Source organism: Anolis carolinensis, chromosome 6, assembly GCF_035594765.1.
Source record: "Anolis carolinensis isolate JA03-04 chromosome 6, rAnoCar3.1.pri, whole genome shotgun sequence".
NCBI lineage: Eukaryota > Metazoa > Chordata > Lepidosauria > Squamata > Dactyloidae > Anolis > Anolis carolinensis.
Genome location: NC_085846.1, coordinates 12,584,059 through 12,605,878, shown reverse-complemented (window position 1 = coordinate 12,605,878; position 21,820 = coordinate 12,584,059). Strand labels below are relative to the sequence as shown.

The 21,820-nt window shown below is 41.2% G+C and overlaps 1 protein-coding gene across 1 annotated transcript; it reads right to left on the bottom strand.

Annotated features, from left to right (window-relative positions):
* Nucleotides 1-447: 447 nt before the first annotated feature.
* LOC103282121 (carbonic anhydrase 4) lies at nt 448-21,149 on the bottom strand. Its single transcript, XM_062984044.1, has 9 exons — nt 20,876-21,149; nt 15,486-15,576; nt 15,173-15,202; nt 13,261-13,425; nt 11,482-11,630; nt 10,543-10,632; nt 10,212-10,296; nt 6,823-6,986; nt 448-5,457 (listed from the first exon to the last, which is right to left on the bottom strand). Exons 2-9 carry the CDS (start codon nt 15,559-15,561, stop codon nt 5,251-5,253), a joined length of 966 nt encoding a protein of 321 aa, XP_062840114.1. The 5' UTR covers nt 15,562-15,576; nt 20,876-21,149; the 3' UTR covers nt 448-5,250.
* Between the last annotated feature and the right edge of the window lie 671 nt (nt 21,150-21,820).

Below are 21,820 nucleotides of genomic sequence, written 5' to 3'. Positions count from 1 at the left end.
GCGACAAACTCTCTGGATTTCAGTCAAAGCAAGTGTGTTGGTTTGATTGAATCCAAAAGGTTTTGGGACATCGGACATAAATTAATCCTCTGCTGTCTCTCTCTCTCTCTCTCCCCCCCCCCCCCCCGCCCAAATTTAATACACGACAATCAGGACAAGCAACACCAGACAACATCAGATTGTTCTCAAGATGGCAAAAGTTACTAATGAGTAAGAATACACGAGCTAGGAGATGTGTAGCAGTTTGCTTTTGCCTGAGCTTAAGGGGAAGATGAGGCTCTGCCCTCTCCCCGTCTCTTCTATTATTTTTGCACTTTGAATTCAGTTTACAAAAATTGAATTCAAAGCTGAAGATAAAGGGGAGAAGTGGGAGGAGGGGAGAGAAACTGGGACACTTTTAAAACAGTTGAATAATAATAATAATAATAATAATAATAATAATAATAATAATAATATAATGTACTTTATTTATATTCCACTCTGTCTCTCCGAGGGGAGGGAACTCAGAGCAGATTACAGGTACATATATGGCAAATGTTCAATGCCATTATACAATTCACAAAGACAGAACGGTACATAAACAGAGGCAGGGCTTCCTTTATTTTTTTCCAACTCCGGCATCTGGAGGCCATGCTTGACTCAGCCAGGGAAAGGTGTTTTTGTTCCATTCTTTCATGCCGAGGAGCTTCGTTGTTCATGGAACCTTTTCTGATTGAACCACAGGCATATTTTTTCAGGGGCGCCTTTTAGCCCCTCCCCCTAAAGTGGTACCTATTTATCTACTCACATCGCTGTTTTCGAACTGCTAGGTAGGCAGAAGCTAGGCTGATGGTGGGAGCTCATCCCACCCGTGGCTTGAACTGCCCACCTTCCGGTCAGCAAGACCTTCTGTAGCTGGAGGTTAACCCACCGAGCTAGCCACAACCCAAAAAGGTGGGATGGCAGCAGATTGCTTGGAAATGTCTTGCCAAATTGCGACAATTGGAGGGTATGCACTTCTTGAATCTGACCCATATTGACAAAAGTAACTTGCTTCATATTTATTTATTTATTTATTTATTTATTTATTTATTTATACATACATACACACATGTATAAATACATTATTTATTTATATACTGACCAAAAACCTTCTAGATCTAATAGAACAGAACAGAATGACCTCTCGCTTTGCTTGTCTAAGAGATAGTTTTGTTCGGTCTGGCAGCCAAATGTCTGCCTCGGGGATCTTTTGCGGGCTGCGTTGAAATTAAAATAACAAACAAGAAGTTTTCTTCTCTTCTTTAAAAAGTGTAGGGCCCTTTTACACAATCAGCCATGGCATTGGGACTCCACCTTCAGTGCTATGACTGCATCCTTTGCAATCCTAGGATTTGTAATCCCGTAGGCACTAGACCTCGCTGGTGGAGAATTCTAGATACACTTCCCTAAACTGCAGATCCCACTGTGTTTTAGTGTAATCATAGCATTATAATTGTACAGTGTGGAAGGGTCCACAGGATTTCAGGAGAAAAATGATACTCCAGATATGTCGGGGATAAATTCTAAAAAGAAGCATGGAGATTGCATGCATAGTGGGTGATGTTAGGTCACTTTTCCTTCAATGTAGCCTACTATTGTCAGATTACAAAGGCTGGATGTGGGATACTGATATATACATCGTGTTGTTGAAGGCTTTCATGGCTGGAATTGCTGTGAGTTTTCCAGGCTGTATGGTCATATTCCAGAAGCATTCTCTCTGATGTTTTGCCTACATCGGTTTATATATCTGGAATGTCCAGGGTGGAGAAATAACTCTTTGTCTGTTTGAGGCATGTGCAAATGTTACAATTAGCCAGCTTGTTTAGCATTAAATAGCTCTGCAGCTTCAAAGCCAGGCTGCTTTTTTTGTTGGGAGATGTTAGCTGGCCCTGATTGTTTCTTGTCTGGAATTCCCTTGTTATCTGAGTGCTGTTCTTTATTTACTGTCCCGATTTTAGAGTTTTTTAAATACTTGTAGTCAGACATATGAACTCCACTTGCCTAGTTTCCAACAGACCTCACAAACTCTGGGGATACCTGCCATAGATGTGGGTGAAATGTCAGGAGAGAATGCTTCTGGAACATAGCCAGACAGCCCAGAAAACTCACAGCAACCTATATATATATATATATATACACACACACACACACACACACACACACACACACACACACACATACACACACATCATTTACGTGTTCCTTGGAGGAAAGGTTGGATAAACATATAATCACTAACTACACTAGTGATAAGTGATCCATCACTGAAATATTTAACACTGTTTATTTCTCTTCATATAAAGACACACACACACACACACACATGCGCACACACAAAAGACACACAGTTTAATCACCACACACACTTCTTCTTTTCAGGACCAAAGCAGACACAACTTTTGTCATGTAATTTAACCTTGTGTAGTTGCTTTTTAAAATACACATTCCCGGAGACAGTGGTGTTTGAGCCGACTTAGGACCCAATTACAAGGGAATGCGAGACTTTAGCCTCTTGTCTCTGTCTTGGTCCCAGCAGGGAGCACCTCCTCCATCTGAAGTTGCTGTTTATTTTTTGTAGAAACAACAACACAAGGGTAAAGTACGTGACAAATGTCAGTGTCTAGTTTGGCACTGTGGTCACAACTTATTCCCGACTACTGGTCAAAACTATTTTTTGACATTAAAGTCTCGAAGGAGCGATTAGTAAATAACATTCTTTTGTCTTCCCACGCTTTAAAGCTCCCACTTTGTCAGGGCTGTTTTCAAACAAACAATTCAATTCACCCCCGCATCATTGGGGAGTAGTTTGTATCTTAATAAATTATAGGCCTTTGTCATCAAAGGTTATGGAAATCCGCTTTGCAATTAAAGAATTAAGGCATAACAATAAGCAGGAACAAACACATGCCAGTATTAAGGGGGAAGATGAGGTAGATCAAAGTTCATTGTTTGCTCCAGTTTTCCAACTAAGAAGAGATCCTGACATGCAAGTGGCTATTTACTCAGTCCATAGCATGATAGGAAGAGATCCAGACTTATATGCCGATGCTAGATAGTTGTGAGATAAACATGGAATAGGATGGAAAGGTGATCTGGTGTTAGATAAATATGTGAATGGGCTATTTAAGATCATCACCAGGCATATATGATCCTAGGTCCCATCTATACTGCCATACAATGTGGACTCATATAATGCAAGTTGAACTGCATTGAACTGGATTATATGTATAGGTAAAGGTTTTCCCCTGACATTAAGTCTAGTTGTGTCCGACTCTGGAGGTCATCTCCATTTCTAAGCCATTTCTTAGATACCTCCAAGGTCATGTGACCAACATGACTGCATGGAGCGCCATTACCTTCCCGCTGGAGCAGTACCTATTGATCTACTCACATTTGCATGTTTTCAAACTGCTAGGTTGGCAGAAGCTGGGGATAACAACGGGAGCTCACTCTACTCCTTGGATTCAAACTGTTGACCTTTTGGTCAGTAAGTTCAGCAGCTCAGTGGTTTAACCCACTGCGCCACCGGGTTGTAATCATGTCAGAAGTGACTTGAGAAACTACAAGTCACTTCTGGTGTGAGAGAATTGGCCGTTTGCAGGGGATGTGCTGGATATTTTACCATCCAGTGGGAGGTTTCTCTCATGTCCCCACATGGGAAGCTGGAGCTGACAGATAGGAGCTCACCCCGTCTTGTGGATTCGAACCACCGACCTTCAGGTCAGCAGTTCAGCCGGCACAAGTGTTTAACCCATTGCACCACCGCAGCCCCTACTGGATTATATGAGTCTACACTTCAATGCAGTTGATTTGTACTCTGAAACTCCATTATATTGCAGTGTAGTTGGGGCCCTAGTTCCAAGGAATGTAAACTCTGCCACAAATAAAGCTGAAATTAATTCTGAAGGTTAGAGCTTAAAAACGTTTTGCACTGAGAAAGCCGAACCTCCAAACACACATTGAAATCTGAAAGTTTTGGTGTATGATGCATTGATTTGAAATGTTTCATTGCTCAATGCCTGCTGAAAGAATCCTTGAGCAATGAGCTGGGAAAATCCAGTGTCTTATTGTTGTTTTTAGTTATGATATCTAAGGACTTGTCTACAGAAAAAAAAATCATCCCTCATAGGGACTCTTACCCTGACACATGGTGTCTGTGACAGTTCATTTGAAATGCCTTTGTTTGGGCTTTAATCCATTAAAAAAAAAAAACTTGCCCTTTTCCCTGTCCCTAAAAAAATCCTTTTTTTTAGTTTAGTGTGGCCCATCCACCCAGGTGGAGTAGTCGGCGGTGGGTGGTGAGCATTTCCACCAAGAGGTGGCTCTTTCCTGGTTTTAATTTTTTAAAAAAGGTGTGCAAATATTTGCATATATATTAGTGTTAATATATATATTAGTGTCCACTTGACAGAAAATACATTTATTTGTGTGTATGATGAAGGGGGAAAAGTGGAGCACCCACAGCCACGTGATTGAAAATCATGCAAAGGAGTTGAAATACAAACCACTCACTAACAGTGAGGTGAATTCGCCAAGTGGAAATGTGTGGCCGGATATTGTCATCTTACCACGATGTGATATGTGTGCTGTTAAGGGGTCACTATAGGGCTCAGGAAACGTGGATCAGGAAAATACGGTGTTGGGCATTGCAAGAAAAGAGATTCCAAATTGTAGGAAAATAACTTCAGAGAGTGAGCTGTTTTGCAGTGGAATATGCTGCCTGGGACAATGGAAGAGCCTCCTTTTCTAGGGAGTTTTAAGCAGTGGCTGGATGGCCATCTGTCAGGGGTGCTTTGATTGTGTGTTCCTGCATGGCAGAATGGGGTTGAACTGGGATCTTTTTTAATTCTATGATTCTATGGTATAACTTTGTTCATCAGTGTAGACAAGCCCTAAGATTGTGGATGTTGTTCAAGACGTAGCTAGTAGTTTCAAGCAGAAAGTCTGACTTCAGCTCTAGTTTTGCCAGACTGCAATTGCTTTCCAAACACAGGCCAAGAAGTTGGAACTTTTTCTCCTCCATAATCCTATTCTTGTTGGAAAATGGACCTCACACTCTTTTAGTGTCACTTGCCATTAGCGTTCTGCTACTGGATCAGCTGGGTTGATAGACAAATGGAGACAAAATGGGAGTTTCCTGAGAGGACAGGAAAGACGGTTGCTTAGCTTTGAACTCTTTGAAGATCTTTCCAACTCACCTTTCCCTGTTGCTCCTGCCTCTCCCAACCTTTAGACAGGAAAGGAGGCGGCCAGGGAAGTGATGGAAAGGAAGAGAAGCAACGTGGCTGACTGAGAGAGGAATGAGGCAGCAGAGCCCAAACCAGCCGACCTTTCCACCTTCCGGTCCCCGATTTTCTGTAGGGGACGGAAGTTGTTCTTTATTGGAGGCCCACTGGAGGAATCACTTGAACGGAGCTCAGATGGGAAAGCTTCTACCTATTAAGAGAAAGAGAAAAATAAACTCAGTCTGGGGAAAGTGGCAAAACAGGAGAAACCATTGAGTTTATGGGGAAGGCGTGGGGTGTATGTGGTCCTCTGAATCCCAAATGCTCACCCTTAAAACTCTCCCAAACCCTTTTTTTTAAAAAAAATCATGCTAATTTTTAATTTTTTTTGGCCCCCAAACTGATTTGGCCCCCAATTGAAAAAAAGCTAAAAAGAACCTTTCAGGAGAAAAAACAAATGATAGAACAGTAAAACTTCTGTCAAGCCCCCGGTGGTGCAGCGGATTAAACAACTAAGCTGCTGAACTTTCTGACCGAAAGGTCGGCGGTTTGAATCGGGGCCGGGCTGTGGCGCAGGCTGCTGAGCAGCTGCAATAAATCACTCTGACCATGAGGTCATGAGTTCGAGGGCAGCCCGTGGCGGGGTGAGCACCCGTCAATTAAAAAAAAACAAAAAATAGCCCCTGCTCGTTGCTGACCTAGCAACCCAAAAGATAGTTGCATCTATCAAGTAGGAAATAAAGTACCACTTATTAAAAAGGTGGGGAGGCAAGGTTAACTAATTTACGACCTGGCATGAGGAAGTGCCGCCAGAGTGGATGCTGAAGCAGCTGCTCCCCCCTGTGGCCAGAATCGAACATCCCCTCAGGAGAAGGTTAACTTGCCTCTGCGTCTGTCTGTCTTGGTCTCTGATTGATGTGTTTATGGGCATTGAATGTTTGCCCTATATGTGTATAATGTGATCCGCCCTGAGTCCCCTTCGGGGTGAGAAGGGCGGAATATAAATACTGTAAATAAATAAATGAATAAAATCCGGAGAGCGGGGTGAGCTCCCGCTGTTAGCTCCAGCTTCTGCCAATCTAGCATTCAAAAACATGCAAATGTGAGTAGATCAATAGGTAGCAATCCGGCAGGAAGGTAACAGTGCTTGATGCAGTCATGCTGGCTACATAACCTTCAAGGTGTCTACAGACAAAGCTGGTTCTTCAGCTTAGAAATGGAGATGAGCACCAACCCCCAGAGCTGGACACAACTAGACTTAATGTCAGGGGAAAACTTTTACCTTTACCTAACTCTTCTTTCTGTGCATTTTACAGCCCCCCAAACTGCCCAGGAGGGCCTTTCTGTGCAAAAGATGCATGGTTTTTCCTTAATAGAAAAACTTTTGTTTTCCTGAAGGGGTGTTTCTACACTCAGGCATCTCTCTCTCTCTCTCTTTTTATTTGGAAAGACATTTAGGTATGGAGAGAAAATGGCACAGAATTATTGTTTTCTCTCTCAGCAGAGAAGAAACTGTAGGAATCATTCATCTGCATAGACAAAGATGAATTAATCGTGGCTTTCCATCCCTACTCACCACTTTAGGCGGCACTAATATTGGGTCCGTAAAGATGGTCCAGATGACCGCTTCATTGCATTGCGGGGTGGTGAGGGAGCCGAGGTAGCGGTAATAGGAGGTAAGGTTCGTAGTGCCCAACAGGTCCAGCAGAGAGATGGTGCTGGTGAGATCTTCATCTTTGTCTAGACATGGAAAAGGAGAGTTGGCCATTGTAAAAATGTTTATCAACTCCAAGCCAACATTAACAATAATTACACTTGCCAACACACATTTTGGTGCCACAAATGTTAACCCCGTTTCTGGGTATATTTGACCTGCTGATTCCAAAAATGGCACCAGTTTCCCCCCATCAGCTCTAATTGTTGAGCTACAAGACATATACCATATACCAGTCACCATCTACCTAAGGTGCTACAAGATCCCTTTAAAGAGCCTCAGGGCCCTTCCACACAGAATATCAAGGCAGATAATCCACAATACAGTAGAGCAGGGATCCTCAAACTTTTTAAGTGAAGGGCCGGTTCATGGTCCCTCAGGCTGTTGAGGGGCCGAATTATCATTTGAAAAAAATACAAACAAATTCCTATGCACACTGCACATGTCTTATTTGTAGTGCAAAAAAAAAAACAACAACCCAACAACTATTTTATTTATTTATTACATTTATACCCCACCCTCTCACACATATTAGCATTATATATTACTATATTGTCCTATACCACTACCGTAATATTATTAGTAATATTACATGTAATATATAATGTATAATTAATATTATTATATTGTATAATTGTTAGTATTATATTGTATTACATTATAATATTTGTATCAATATTATATGTATACACAATATATTCAATTGTTACCATAGCACAATATTAGTACAGTAGAGTCTCACTTATCCAACATAAACGGGCCGGCAGAACGTTGGATAAGCGAATATGTTGGATAATAAGGCGGAATTAAGGAAAAGCCTATTAAACATCAAATTAGGTTATGATTTTACAAATGAAGCACCAAAACATCATGTTAGACAACAAATTTGACAGAAAAAGTAGTTCAATACGCAGTAATGCTATGTAGTAATTACTGTATTTATGAATTTAGCACCAAAATATTACGATATATTGAAAACATTGACTACAAAAATGCGTTGGATAATCCAGAACGTTGGATAAGTGAGACTCTACTGTAAATGAAATAACAATACAATATTTAAAAATAAAAACAATTTTAACCAACATAAACCTATAAGGATTTCAATGGGAAGTGTGGTCCTGCTTCTGGCCAATGAGATAGTCAGGTTAAGTAGGATTGTTGGTGTGAAGTCTAAAACTGAGGGTGGGGGCCAGGTAAATGACCTTGGAGGGCCGCATCCGGCCCCCGGGCCTTAGTTTGGGGACCCCTGCAGTAGAGTCTCACTTATCTAACACTTGCTTATCCAACGTTCTGGATTATCCAATGCATTTTTGTAGTCAATGTTTTCAATACATCGTGATATTTTGGTGCTAAATTCGTAAATACAGTAATTACTACATAGCATTACTGTGTATTAAACTACTTTCAAATTTGTTGTATATCATGATGTTTTGGTGCTTAATTTGTAAAATCATAACCTAATTTGATGTTTAATAGACTTTTCCTTAATCCCTCCTTATTATCCAACATATTCGCTTATCCAACATTCTGCCAGCCCGCTTATGTTGGATAAGTGAGACTCTACTGTACTTGCTTTGAACTGGGTTATCTGAGTCCACACAGCCATATAACCCAGTTCAAAGCAGATAGTGGGAGTTTATACAGCTGTGTGGAGGGCCCCCCCGAGGCAGATAATCCACAATATCTGCTTTGAACTGGATGATCAGAGTCCACACTGCCATATAATCCAGTTCAGTGTGGATTTTATACAGTGGTGTGGTAGGGTCAGGATCCCAGCTTTTGATACCAGATTATCTGTTTATCCCATGTTATCTGGCAGTGGGTACTCATATATTCCAGTTTAATGCAGAAATCTGGGATCAGATCTTGGGATAAAGAGCAGTGTAGAAGAGCCCTCAATTTAGCTTCTAGCAAATGTCCAGGTGAGATTTGCTCTAGGACCCTATTCATTTATCTTTTTAGCATGCAGTGGTATCCATAAAAATTTTCTCCAGCACTATATGTCAGGTGTGTTTATTTTCTTCCATGCTCATATATAAGAACCAGGGAAACACATTATTGTATGTAAAGGTAATACATGAACAGATTGATCCCCAAAAGCATTGGATCAATCTGTTCATGTATTACCTTTACATACAATAATGTGTTTCCCTGGTTCTTATATATGGGCATGGAAGAAAATAAACACACCTGACATATAGTGCTGGAGAAAATTTTTATGGATACCACTGCATGCTAAAAAGATAAATGAATAGGGTCCTAGAGCAAATCTCAGAAGTGGAGTGGGCAGATCAAAAGACAACTTGGCAAGGTGGCACTACCTGGAGGAATCCTCCACCTTTTGTGACTGTGGAGCTGAACAAACAACTCAGCATATGTATGCTTGCCCACAATGCCCTGCCTCATGTACGGAGGAGGAGGTGTTTAAAGCTACAGACAATGCGGTTGCTGTTGCCCGCTTTTGGTCCAAAACTATTTAGTTGCTTGTGATTTCTTTTCTTTTCTATTTTATTTCCATTATTTGAAATGTATTTGCTGTACCAATGCTTTTGACACGAAATAAATAAATAACAGATTGATGATGGCTCCGACTGAGAAGTCTCTAGTTCAGTATTAAAGTTAACTATCACCAATGTATTGCAAAGTGTATTCTTGTAAAATGAGGTTCATCTTAAAGGAAATTATAATAATTGTATTGGGTTGCTGTGAGGTTTCCCGACTGTATGGCCATGTTCCAGAAGCATTCTTTCCTGCCGTTTTGCCCACATCTATGGCAGGCATCCTCAGAGGTTGTGAGGTCTGTTGGAAACTAGTCAAGTGTGGTTTATTTATCTGTGGAATAATGTCCAGGGTGGAAGAAAGAACTCTTGTCTGTTTGAGGTAAGTGTGAATGTTGCAATTGGCCACCTTGATTAGCATTGCACCTTCAATAGTCTTGCACCTTCAAAGCCTGGCTGCTTCCTGCCTGGAGGAATCCTTCGTTGGGAGGTGTTAGCTGGCCCTGATTGTTTCTTGTCTGGAATTCCCCTGTCTTCTGAGTGTTGTTCTTTATTCACTTTCTGATTTTAGAAGCCAGACTTCATTTCTTTTCATGGTTTTCTCCTTTCTGTTGAAATTGTCCACATGCTTGTAATTGTCCACATGCAATAATTGTATTGTTTTCATATTGATTAAAATCTGTAGTGCGAAAATGGTAGGATATGGCTTGTCAGAAGTGGGCGAAACCTTGGCTTAGCCAACAGACTCACCTTTTTCAGAGACTTTATGGAGGTTCTTAATAAACTCTTCCCAGGCTTCGGCTGTCTTTCCCTTTGACTTAGCCTTCTCTGAGCCCTGATGCAAAAAGGAAATTGGTCAGATGCATTACTGAAGAAGTGTGAAGAAAGAGCCCAGAAGTCTTCAACACCTAGTTATCTGATTTCCCTCTAACTCTCATGGTTCCATTCTAAATGACAGTTTGAAGTGGTGTCAAACTGCGTTAACTCTGCAGTGTAGATATACCAACCAAATGTTACAAAATGGGTACAAGCTGATATTGTAATAGATATTGTGAGATGGCACGATTTTTCTTTCCCTTACCTCAAGAAAAAATCCCAACACAGCAATGCCTTCTGGGTCCTTCACGGCGTCTGATACATTCATGTTGTTTTTGGTATGCACAATATGTAACTGAGAAAGGCAAAAACATGATTAGCTTGGCACATTTGTAGGTATGTTAAAACCATTACATGTCATCATGGGTTCTTTCATTTACTGAGCCATTTTTCACGTCTAACAGGTTTTAGCTTGGAAACCTATATATTAACCCAAAGTATATATAGAATCTGTGCCACAAGTTATCCAGTATTTTGCAAAGAATGCTTCACACAAAATTGAGATGTACTGTATCTATCTGCGTTAATTGCTTTCATTGATATTGCTTTCTTCTTTACGCTTACCAGAGTTCTGTCTCAAACAAAAATAAAGCTTAATCCCACCCCCCCCCCCCACCCCAATTTGGATGACATCAGTAGCCATGCTTGCTTGGACATTCTGGGACTTCATCATAGCCTGCATCTACATTGTAGAATTCATGCAATTTAACACCACTTTAACTGCCCTGGGTCAATGCTATGGAATTATGGGAATTGTAGCCTTCACTGCCGAAGATTGCTGGTGCTTCACCAAACTACAACTCCCAAGATTCCATAACATTAAGCCCTGGCAGTTCAAGTGGCGTCAAACTGCATTAATTCCGCAGTGCAGATGTACTCAGAGAGGCCGAAAAATGAATGAGGGGGGAAAGATTCCAAGCTCTGAATTAGTTTGATTGACCCCAATAGTTCTGAATGGCAATGCTATGCTTGGCTGGGGGATTCTGGGAGTTCTAGTCTTCAAATAAACATTTCCAAGCTCCGCTTACTGTTCGAATAGGGAAACCTGCAGAGGGAGGAATCATCCCAAGAAAGACCTTGAAGGTATTTCAAGCATCAAAGGAGGGAGCCCCAAGTCACTGGAAGGAGAAGAATAGGTCCTGACCTCCATAGAGTAGCGTTTACTGTCAATTGTGTGCTCAGAGCCTGGCTTGGAGACGCCATCTCCCCAATGGAGGTGGAAGGATTTAGCCGTGTATGATGATGGAAGGCCATGCCCGCTAAGAGAGAGCCCATCTTCAAGTTCTACGTCAACTGCAGAGAAGAAGAAACAAGGAGCACGTATTTACAACTACTGGAAACTCTAGCATTCTTCTCGAATAAAGCCATCACATGTGCATCTGCAATATAAAATTAGTGCAGTTTGACACTACTTTAACTGCCATAGCTCTATGCTATGGAATACAGTGTGTTTTAGTTTCGGAGCACTCTTAGGCAGAGAGGGCAAAAGACCTTGTAAAACTGCAACTTCATTGTATTGCACCATGGTAGGGAAAGAAATGTCAAACTACATTAATTTTAATGAAGTTTATTTTTATCTATTCCTGTTTTACCACCACCACCACCACCACCACCATCAGGGCCAGGCTTTAGCACAGCAGGTTAAACCACCAGCTTCAGTAAATCTTGTCAATCCAAGGTTGGCAGCCCAGGTCAGGGTGAGCTCCTGGCCTTTAGTCCAGCTTCTGACAACCTATCGGTTTCTAAGCAAAAAATGTGAGTAGATAAATAGGTACTACTTAAAAGCGGGGGAGGTATTTTAAGGTACCCCCAAAGGAAAAGTGCTAGAAAATGCCAGAGATCTGACCAAAAAAAGGAGGAAGTTTATGAACAAAAAAGTTCTTCGGCAGGGAGACAGAGCAACAGCACTCCCTGTGGCTGGAACTGAGTACAAGCCTCTGAGATGCCGAGGATGGGAAAAAGTATGTACCTCCTTCATGACACCTGTGGCAGAGGATTTTGTTAGTAGTGGTGGATTTGAAATAGGTGATTGTTATTGATAAAGTGTAATAGCAAAGTATTGAAAGAATGTGTTTGTGATAGAGATTTATGTTCATGTATAATCGTTTAAGTTCCCTGTGTTCATAGAGTGTAAGAAACAACTGTGTAAAGATTATATGTGATTGCCTAGTTCAAAGAAAGTGTTATAAAACATTCAGAATGAAACAATTGAATGTAATGAATGTAAAAGAGTAATGTATATAATTATGGTGACTAAATTACATTTAAAGAGGGGGAATTGTTGAAGTGGGAATGATTGTATATAGAGTTGTTTAAATGTAATTGAGTCAGTTGTGCAATGTGTACTGAGGATTGCATCATACACTGTGTGCTACTTGCTATACCAGTGTGTAAAGGGTTAAGCTTGGATTGCATCAGACAGCAGAGGATGAGATAAATAGCTCTCTACTTCCTATCTCTGTCCCTTCCCGTGTGTGCCTGCGTGAGAGCTGTGTATTGTCTTGTGGAATTCCGTTTGTAAGTAAACATTTTGATAGATAACCGAAGACTGCAGCGTTATTATTTACCCAGAGCTTCCTCGCAAGTGACTTCTGCTGCGTGTGCCTAGCAAAGCCACACTAACACAATTGTCTGTCTTGTCTGTGTATAAAACGGCATTGAATGTTTGTCGTATATGTATGTTCTGTGATCTGCCCTGAGTCCCCTTTGGGGTGAGAAGAGTGGAATATAAATACTGTAAATAATAAATATATATACACAACTAGGAAAGTAGGATGGCGGAGAAGTGTGATGGGGATGGTTTCCATTTGTTTCAACAGTGCAATTGCAAGACAGCAGGCTGGCGTAATAAAGCCATAATTGTGTAGTGTGAAAAGGCCTTCAGCTAATATCAGTCATCACAGCTATTTTATAGAACAGTCACCTGTTTTCCCGGTGTTCTTGATCTCCAGCAGTTTTTTCCTGTCTTCGTAGCCGGTGAGGTTCACAGCACCCAGTTTAGAGTTAAGGATGGAGTCATGTGAAAGGATGTTGATAGGGGATTGTCTCTTACCACCACAATGACCGATTGATAACCATGTGTTAGGACCTTGGCAAGAAAAATCAGAAAAAGAGTCAAGATTGTTCACTGCAGAGTAATTAGTGCTGGATAAAGAAGTGGAAAAGAGGTGCCAAGACTCTAGTCCTCATGCAAGCTTGTTATACTCTCTATTCCATGTATAGCTCTCTCATTTAATCCTCAGTTCATACAATTAGGTTATGGTTTCATGTTGTGGGCATAGTGTCATAGAGATAATAATAATAATAATAATAATAATAATAATAATAATAATAATAATAATAATGTGTTGTTGAAGGCTCTCATGGCCGGAATCACAGGGTTGTTGTGTGTTTTCCGGGCTGTATGGCCATGATCCAGAAGTATTCTCTTCTGACGTTTTGCCCACATCTATGACAGGCAACCTCAGAGGTTGTGAGGTCTCAGAGGTTAGACCTCACAACCTCTGAGGGTGCCTGCCATAGATATGGGCAAAACATCAGGAGAGAATACTTCTGGAATATGGCCATACAGCCCGGAAAACACACAACAACCCAACAACAACAACAACAACACACTTTATTTATATTCCGCTATATCTCTGGAGGGATTCAGACCACATTACAGAATATACATATAAGGCAAACATTCAATGCCTTTTACACAGTGAACAACGACATACAATACACAGACAAAGATAAAGATCTTCTCCCTTTTTATCTCCGGTGTCTGGAAGCAATGCTCAACTCTGGCCATGGTGAAGAGCCCTTGTACCATTTTTCCATGCCAAGGAGCTTGTTGTCTGTAGACATCTCTGATTGTGTTGTCGGCGTGTCTACACAGGGTCCCCTTTTACCTTCCTGCCGAGGCAGTACCTATTGATCTACTCGCATTGCCACTTTCGAACTGCTAGGTTGGCAGAAGCTAGTGCCGACAGTCGGGAGCTCACCCCAACTCGCGGCTTTGAACTGCCAACTTTCCGGTTGGCAGATTTCCTGCAGCTAGCGGTTTAGGCCAACTCCCTATCATACAGGAATATACAATCAAAGCACTCCAGAGAGATGACCATCCAGCCTTTGCTGGATGGCTTTACCAGTGCTGAACTTCTCTTATCAAGAAAGACCTGAAAACTTGGCTCTTCCGCTGTGCTTTTGGAGAGTAATTACTACATATATCTTCTTTGATACTCCCCTCCAATATCTAACCTCTCGATTGCACCACTATTTAATGACCCTGTTCTTTGTGGTTTTTATTCTTATTTCTTTCTCACCCCGAGTTTTAACTTAGTGTTCATGTGGGCCGCCCTTGTTTTTATTGTTCTTCTGATTTTGCGCTGTAATGTATATTATCATTTATTGTATTACTCAATGTGTTATGATTTGTTGTTTTTTTATATTCTGTTATATTGTATTGTTCTGGGCATGGCCCCATGTAAGCCGCCCCGAGTCCCCATTGGGGAGATGGTGGCAGGGTATAAATAAAGATTATTATTATTATTATTATTATTATTATTATTATTATTATTATTATTATTATCATCCGGAAGGAAGTGCTTCCTAATGTTTAGTGGGAATATCTTTTTCTGCCATTTGAATCCATCGATCAAACAAGTAAACAAGCTGGGCCTCTGCTTAATATGACATCCTTTCAAATTTTTCAACACGACTGTTCAGAGATACTTTCCAACCATTACATAGCACAGCCCTTGAGTTTTGATATGGGGAAGCATGGCTCTAAAAGAGATGATTTTCTTGAAATTTTAGGGAGCAAAAAAAATGGCAGCTATTTTGTTTCTTACCACAGTGTGCTTCATTGTAGCACCAGGGACCTATAAAGGAAGTAAACAAAGAAGGTATAAACTTAGTTAAAAGAAGTTCAAAGGTGCATCTATAGTAGGTATGGGCAAAGTTTGCACTTCCAGGTGTTTTGGACTTCAACTCCCACCATTCCTGGCCTCAGGCCCTTTCCTTTTCCCCCTCAGCCGCTTAAGCGGCTGAGGGGGAAAAGGAAGGGTCCTGAGGCCAGGAATGGTGGGAGTTGAAGTCCAAAACAATTCAACTTTCCCCCCTCCCCGTCCCATAGCAAAACAAATGAGATCCCAAAGTTGTTACCTCCAGTACTGGAATAGCTTCCTCCCAAGAGCAAAAGGACCACCGTAAGAACTGCCGGCACCCAGACAGAAGCCATTGTGTGTTGCACGAGCTATGAAGATAAGTATATGACAATATAAATTACGTACAGTTCCTAAGTAAGCATGAGTAGATAGAAAAACAGGGAATTTACCCGTTCCTATTTGGCAATGTTGGCTGCAGAGGGAAGAAGGATGACTAGATCACACGGTCACCATATGGCATCTCTATTTTTACTCTTTAAGGTGGTTTTAGATTTTTTTTTTCTGGCAACCATGAGATGTAGAAAATGAAACCTGTCATCTTTTGAACTAAGAGTTCTGTTTTTTGTCACTTGGACAGCTGAGATGTTCACAAGGCAGGTGGAATGACAACATGAATGTGTGCTAAACATATCGGTGGGTGTGAGTGTGGTGGCCCACAATATAGCAAGGCATGCATAGAAAAACAATGCGTGCTCAGAAACCCAGGGCCAAAGATTAGCCTCCGGCTTACAAAAGTTAGTCCAATTAGACCGGTCATCTTAAAGTCTGCAAAAGAGAGATAAACTTCAGTACACCTTGAAATGAAGAGCAATTTTTTTTTGAGAAACTGCAAGTTGCTTCTGGTGTGAGAGAATTGGCCGTCTGTAAGGTTGTTGCTTCAGGGATGCCTGGATGTTTTGATGTTTTTACCATCCTTGTGGGAGGCTTCTCTCATTTCCCCGCATGGGGAGCTGGAGCTGACAGAGGGAGCTCATCTGCGCTGTCCCTGGTTGGATTCAAACCAGAAACCTTCAGGTTGAACCCAACCTTCACGTCAACAGTCCTGATGGCACAAGGGTTTAACCCACTGCGCCACCATGGGCTCCAGCAATTGGGGTGATCATAACTGAAACTAATGACTGGGCTGTCTTTAAGATAGAACTTGGGAGGAAATGTTCAGATTCACTACATCAGAATGAGTTGGTAAAGCTTCAAATGCAGAAGGAAAGTCCTACCAGATTTTTGGATGTTTATCTGTAGCAGCATCTAGACCAGTGGTTCTCAACCTATGGGTCTCCAGATGTTTTGGCCTTCAATTCCCAGAAACCTAACAGCTGGTAAACTGGCTGGAATTTCTGGGAGCTGAAGGCCAAAACACCTGGGGACCCACAGGTTGAAAACCATTTATCTAGACAGTCCCAATCTCCTTAAATCCATTAAATTCAGGTTGCTGGTTTGAATCCCCGAGATGGGGTGAGCTCCCATCTGTCAGCTCTAGCTTGCAGGGACATGAGAGAAGCCTCCCAGCAGGATGGTAACACATCTGGGTGTCCCCTGGGCAATGTCTCTGTAGTTGGCCAATTCTCTGACACCAGAAACGACTTGCATTATGTTCTCAAGTCACTTCTGACACAATAAAGAAGTCTATTATACTATGTAACACAATTTTTGTTCCTGGGTTATAAATATCATTTACTAATTGATTCTATCATGAAAACATGGAAAAAGATTATTAAACTGCAAAAACTTTGTTTTTGCAGGACATCCTGCAGCACATTTTGCTATAGTTTTTCAATGAATATCTCATAGAGACTCAACCAATTCAACATAGCTTGTGGCAGCCACAAAAATAAAGTTTTTGGAGAATAACAATTACTTTCAAAGTGAGTACTACACAATTAAACAGGAAATAACACTATCAAACCAGGAACAGAATTTTGTTTCCAATTTTGTTACATAGTGTTATCACTGCATTATGGCAACATTATACTTTTCCGTCGTACCTCCGAACATTTCACAAATGAAACCCAAGACCCATGAAGCCAAGTAAGTGGTCAAGATGGAAGAAAAGACAACACAGGAGAGACTGCATTGTTATGTTTTTGCTTGAGCCAACTGAGAAGAGCAAAATCCCCTCCTTTTCCTCTCCTTTCCCCCTGCTGAATTAATTGAATGCAAACTATTATTTTACTTTGAACTCTTTAAGTTTTCAGGAATTGAAATAAGGTGAGGACAAAGAGAGGAAAGGGGGAAAGAAAAACTGGGACAACTTAAAATCACCTTTAAAAGAATCATGCCAGAAGCGACTTTCAAGCAACTTTCAAGTCCCTTCTGGTATGAGAGAATTGGCCGTCTACAGAGATGTTGCACAGGGAACGCCTGGGTGGCTTCTCTCATATCTCTGCAAGCTAGAGCTGACAGATGGAAGCTTAACCTGTCTTATGGATTTGAACCGGCAACCTTCAGGTCAGCAACTCAACCTTCAGGTCAGCAGTCCAGCCAGCACAAGGGTTTAATCCATTGTTTAATCCAAAGTGTTAGATCCACCTGTAGTTTTGTATCCAAATGAGAAGAAGTAAAGGGATTTCACTGTGACAAATGGTACTAAAAGACTAGTGCAAGTGTTCAAATTTCCTGGGCTGGAACAAATGCATGGATCACACATTATGTGTAAATTATTTCATGGATATAGTTTTTTCCTTGTGTGTACAGATGTAGGGAAACTGAAAAGTTGCACCACTGAAGAAAGTGATATAAACATAGCAAACAAAAAGGTAAATGTAGATTGTTGTAAATGGTCTTCTACACAATTCTTTTGTGCCGATTCTTGTGCAGGAATGGTTTTGATTAAAGGAAAAATCACAACTCAGTATCAATTTTGTATATAGTTCAAAAGACAATTGGAGCAGTTATTTTTTTTCTTAGAGAGACGATGGCTATGCCTTCCAGAGTCTTCAGGCCAGTAGTTGGATCAGTAGTAGTCCGAGGAATTAGATTTTCAGGCTTAGATTTCAAGGTGCGTAGCAGAAGAAATGAATTGGAGACTGACCTCCCATCAGATTTTCCAAATGTATTAGGTTCTGCATTCTTAAGTAAAGGGCTAAATGTCCTGCTGATACAACACTACAACTGTAGAACCCAACAGCCTTAAAAGAAAGAAAAAACCCTCCCCAAATCCTTACAATAGCCTCAAAATGAGCTGAAAGCTAAGCTCCACAAATGAGAACAATTATATTTCTGGGTTGCTGTGAGTTTTCCGGGTGGTATGGCCATGTTCCAGAAGCATTTTGTCCTGACATTTCACCCACATCTATGGTAGGCGTCCTCAGAGGATGCCTGCCATAGATGTGGATGAAACGTCAGGAGATAATGCTTCTGGAACATAGCTATACAGCCTGGAAAACTCACAGTAACCCAGTGATTCCGGCCATGAAAGCTTTCGACAACAAATTATGCTTCTTCTAATACTACTGCTGTTCACAACAATACTAAATATGGGGAATTAATTAATAAAGTATTATTATTATTATTATTATTATTATTATTATTATTATTATTATTATTATTATTTGCAGATGTGATAGCCATCAGCATCGACACATTCAAACACAGATAAGACAAGCTTCTTGAGAAAGGGTCTGCCAAATAATAGCTGCTACCTATGAAAACCAAATATATCCTCCCTGCTGAGAGACAGTCCACCTGTGAGCACTAGATGCTAAACATTAACAACAGAGGCTCGATCTACAGTGCCATAATTAATTCAGTTTGATAGTGCATTGTATAGTCAATATTTCAAACTGCATCGTATGTCAGTAGACCCAGGCAAGAGGTGGAACATCTTCTTGATGATCTCCTTATCTACAGCCAGAGGCATCAGGTTGTCCGATAACTTTTATAAAAAGGACACAGAAATCGGGAGTGATTAAGCACAGTACAGTAGAGTCTCACTTATCCAACATAAACGGGCCAGCAGAATGTTGGGTAAGTGAAAATGTTGAATAATAAGGAGGGATTAAGGAAAAGCCTATTAAACATCAAATTATGCTATGATTTTACAAATTAAGCACCAAAAACATCATGTTTTGAAACAAATCAACAGAAAAAGCAGTTCAATACATGGTAATGTTATGTAGTAATTACTGCACCAAAACATTGCAATATATTGAAAACATTGACTAAAAAAATATTGGCTACTAACAAATTGACTACAAATAAAGATAGAATTGTATAAAATGAACTTACAGTAGCAACACTCTTGGAAATTAAATCCATAAAAAGTTCAATTTTTGCTGCTTAGAGAAACAGCAGTGAATCGGGATGGGAGGCCAACTGTGCTGGATAATCCAGAATGTTGGATAAGTGAATGTTGGATACTGTAATTACAGTAGAGTCTCACTTATCCAAGCCTCGCTTATCCAAGCTTCTGGATTATCCAAGCCATTTTTGTACTATGTTTTCAATATATCGTGATATTTTGGTGCTAAATTCGTAAATACAGTAATTACAACATAACATTACTGCATATTGAACCACTTTTTCTGTCAAATTTGTTGTATAACATGATGTTTTGGTGCTTAATTTGTAAAATCATAACCTAATTTGATGTTTAATAGGCTTTTCCTTAATCCCTCCTTATTATCCAAGATATTGGCTTATCCAAGCTTCTGCCGGCCCGTTTAGCTTGGATAAGTGAGACTCTACTGTAAATTTTATTTAAAAGCCTCTAAATTCATTAAAAAAAATTTTAAATCACAGATAAATGCTTTGTACGGGTTGTTGTATGTCTTTCGGGCTCTGTGGCCATGTTCCAGAAGTATTCTCTCCTGATGTTTCGCCCACATCTATGGCAGGCATCCTCTGAGGATGCCTGCCCTACATGTGGGTGAAACGTCAGGAGAGAATACTTCTGGAACATGGCCACACAGCCTGAAAGACATACAACCTTGTGATCCCAGCCATGAAAGCCTTCGACAACACAATGCTTTGTATGCATTGTCTGTTTGGTTGCTCTGTTTCTGCATCACTCAGATGACCAGAAATGAACCACTATTAAAAATTACTTATCTGAAACTATTGTGTTTATTAAGAGGAGATTGATGTCTCCCATCTGAAGTTTATGTGAATACTGACATTTATTAACGACAGAGATAAGAAGGTTGTTGTATGTCTTTCGGGCTGTGTGGCCATGTTCCAGAAGTATTCTCTCCTGACGTTTCGCCCACATCTATGGCAGGCATCCTCAGAGGTTGTGAGGTACGGATGCCTCTGAGGATGCCTGCCATAGATATGGGCGAAACGTCAGGAGAGAATACTTCTGGAACATGGCCACACAGCCTGAAAGACATACAACAACCTGGTGATCCCGGCCATGAAAGCCTTCGACAACACGACAGAGATAAGGTTTGTACCTTTATGTTGTGTATATAAGTAAAAAACCTGTTGCGTGATAACACATTTGATGTTTCAAATATAACAATAAACATCCTATCTCTTGTATCTCAGTTATAGATAGCTGTGCTCTAAGTTTCTGTTGTGGGTCTTTTAGTGGTGGCCCCTGGAGGGGACCGGACCCGTCCCCCAACCACCCCTCCATTTGTCCCCCCAACTCCAAGGAGGCTCACTTACCTGCCAAGTGGCTATCCGTTTCCCTCCTGCAGGACAAGGTGATACCAGAGGTGGTAAGAGAGCATCCAGCTTCTTTTACAAATATACATATATATGCATTAAGGTCACCGCCCAGTCTGCTACTGGGGCGGGTGGAATTACCGAGAAAGGGAGGGTAGTAGATTACAAGGGAGGAGGAGGAGGGAAGGAAGGAAGGAAGGAGAAGATGCAAGATGCAGGCAAGGAGGCAAGCTGGAGAAAGTTAGCCAGGCTCCTGACAGTGCCATGGGTTCAGCACCGATCCCTGCGGAGAGAAGCGGGTTGATGATGAGCAAGGGATGTGAGCAAGCAAGTTACACAATTTAGGAAATGATCACGCCTTTCAACATGAGAAAGGGCACGTTCTTGTTTCTCAAAGGTAGCTTCTTCCCCCCCCCCCCCCCAGAAGCCAGGTACTGGTCTAACCACTAGATCACGCTCCCTTTGGAAAAAAGAAGTTTCCCAACTTCAACAAGGTGCTTGCTTACCTTTTAGAGCAAGCATAAGCAAACTTGGCCCCTCCGGGTGTTTTGGACTTCAACTCCCACCATTCCTAACAGCCTCAGCGGCTGAGGGCGAAAAGCAAAACACTCGGAGGGGCCAAGTTTGCCCATGCCTGTTTTAGAGGATGGCGGCGTGGTCTGCAATCCAAACCTTTACATCTACATTGTAGAACTGATGCACTTTGACACCACTTTAACTACAAGGCTCAGTGCTATGAAATCATGGGAGTTGGGCAGAAAAAGCTACAAAGCCTTCTACACCGAATAGTGCTGTGTCTCACCAATCCACCACTCCCCAGATTCCATAGCTGGACTCAGGATGCGGTTTGACCCCACGACAACATCCGTGGTCCAATGCTATTGAGACTTGTGGGTTGTGGTTCGGTTTGCAAGGCATTTCGCTTTCTCTGCATTCTTTAGCACA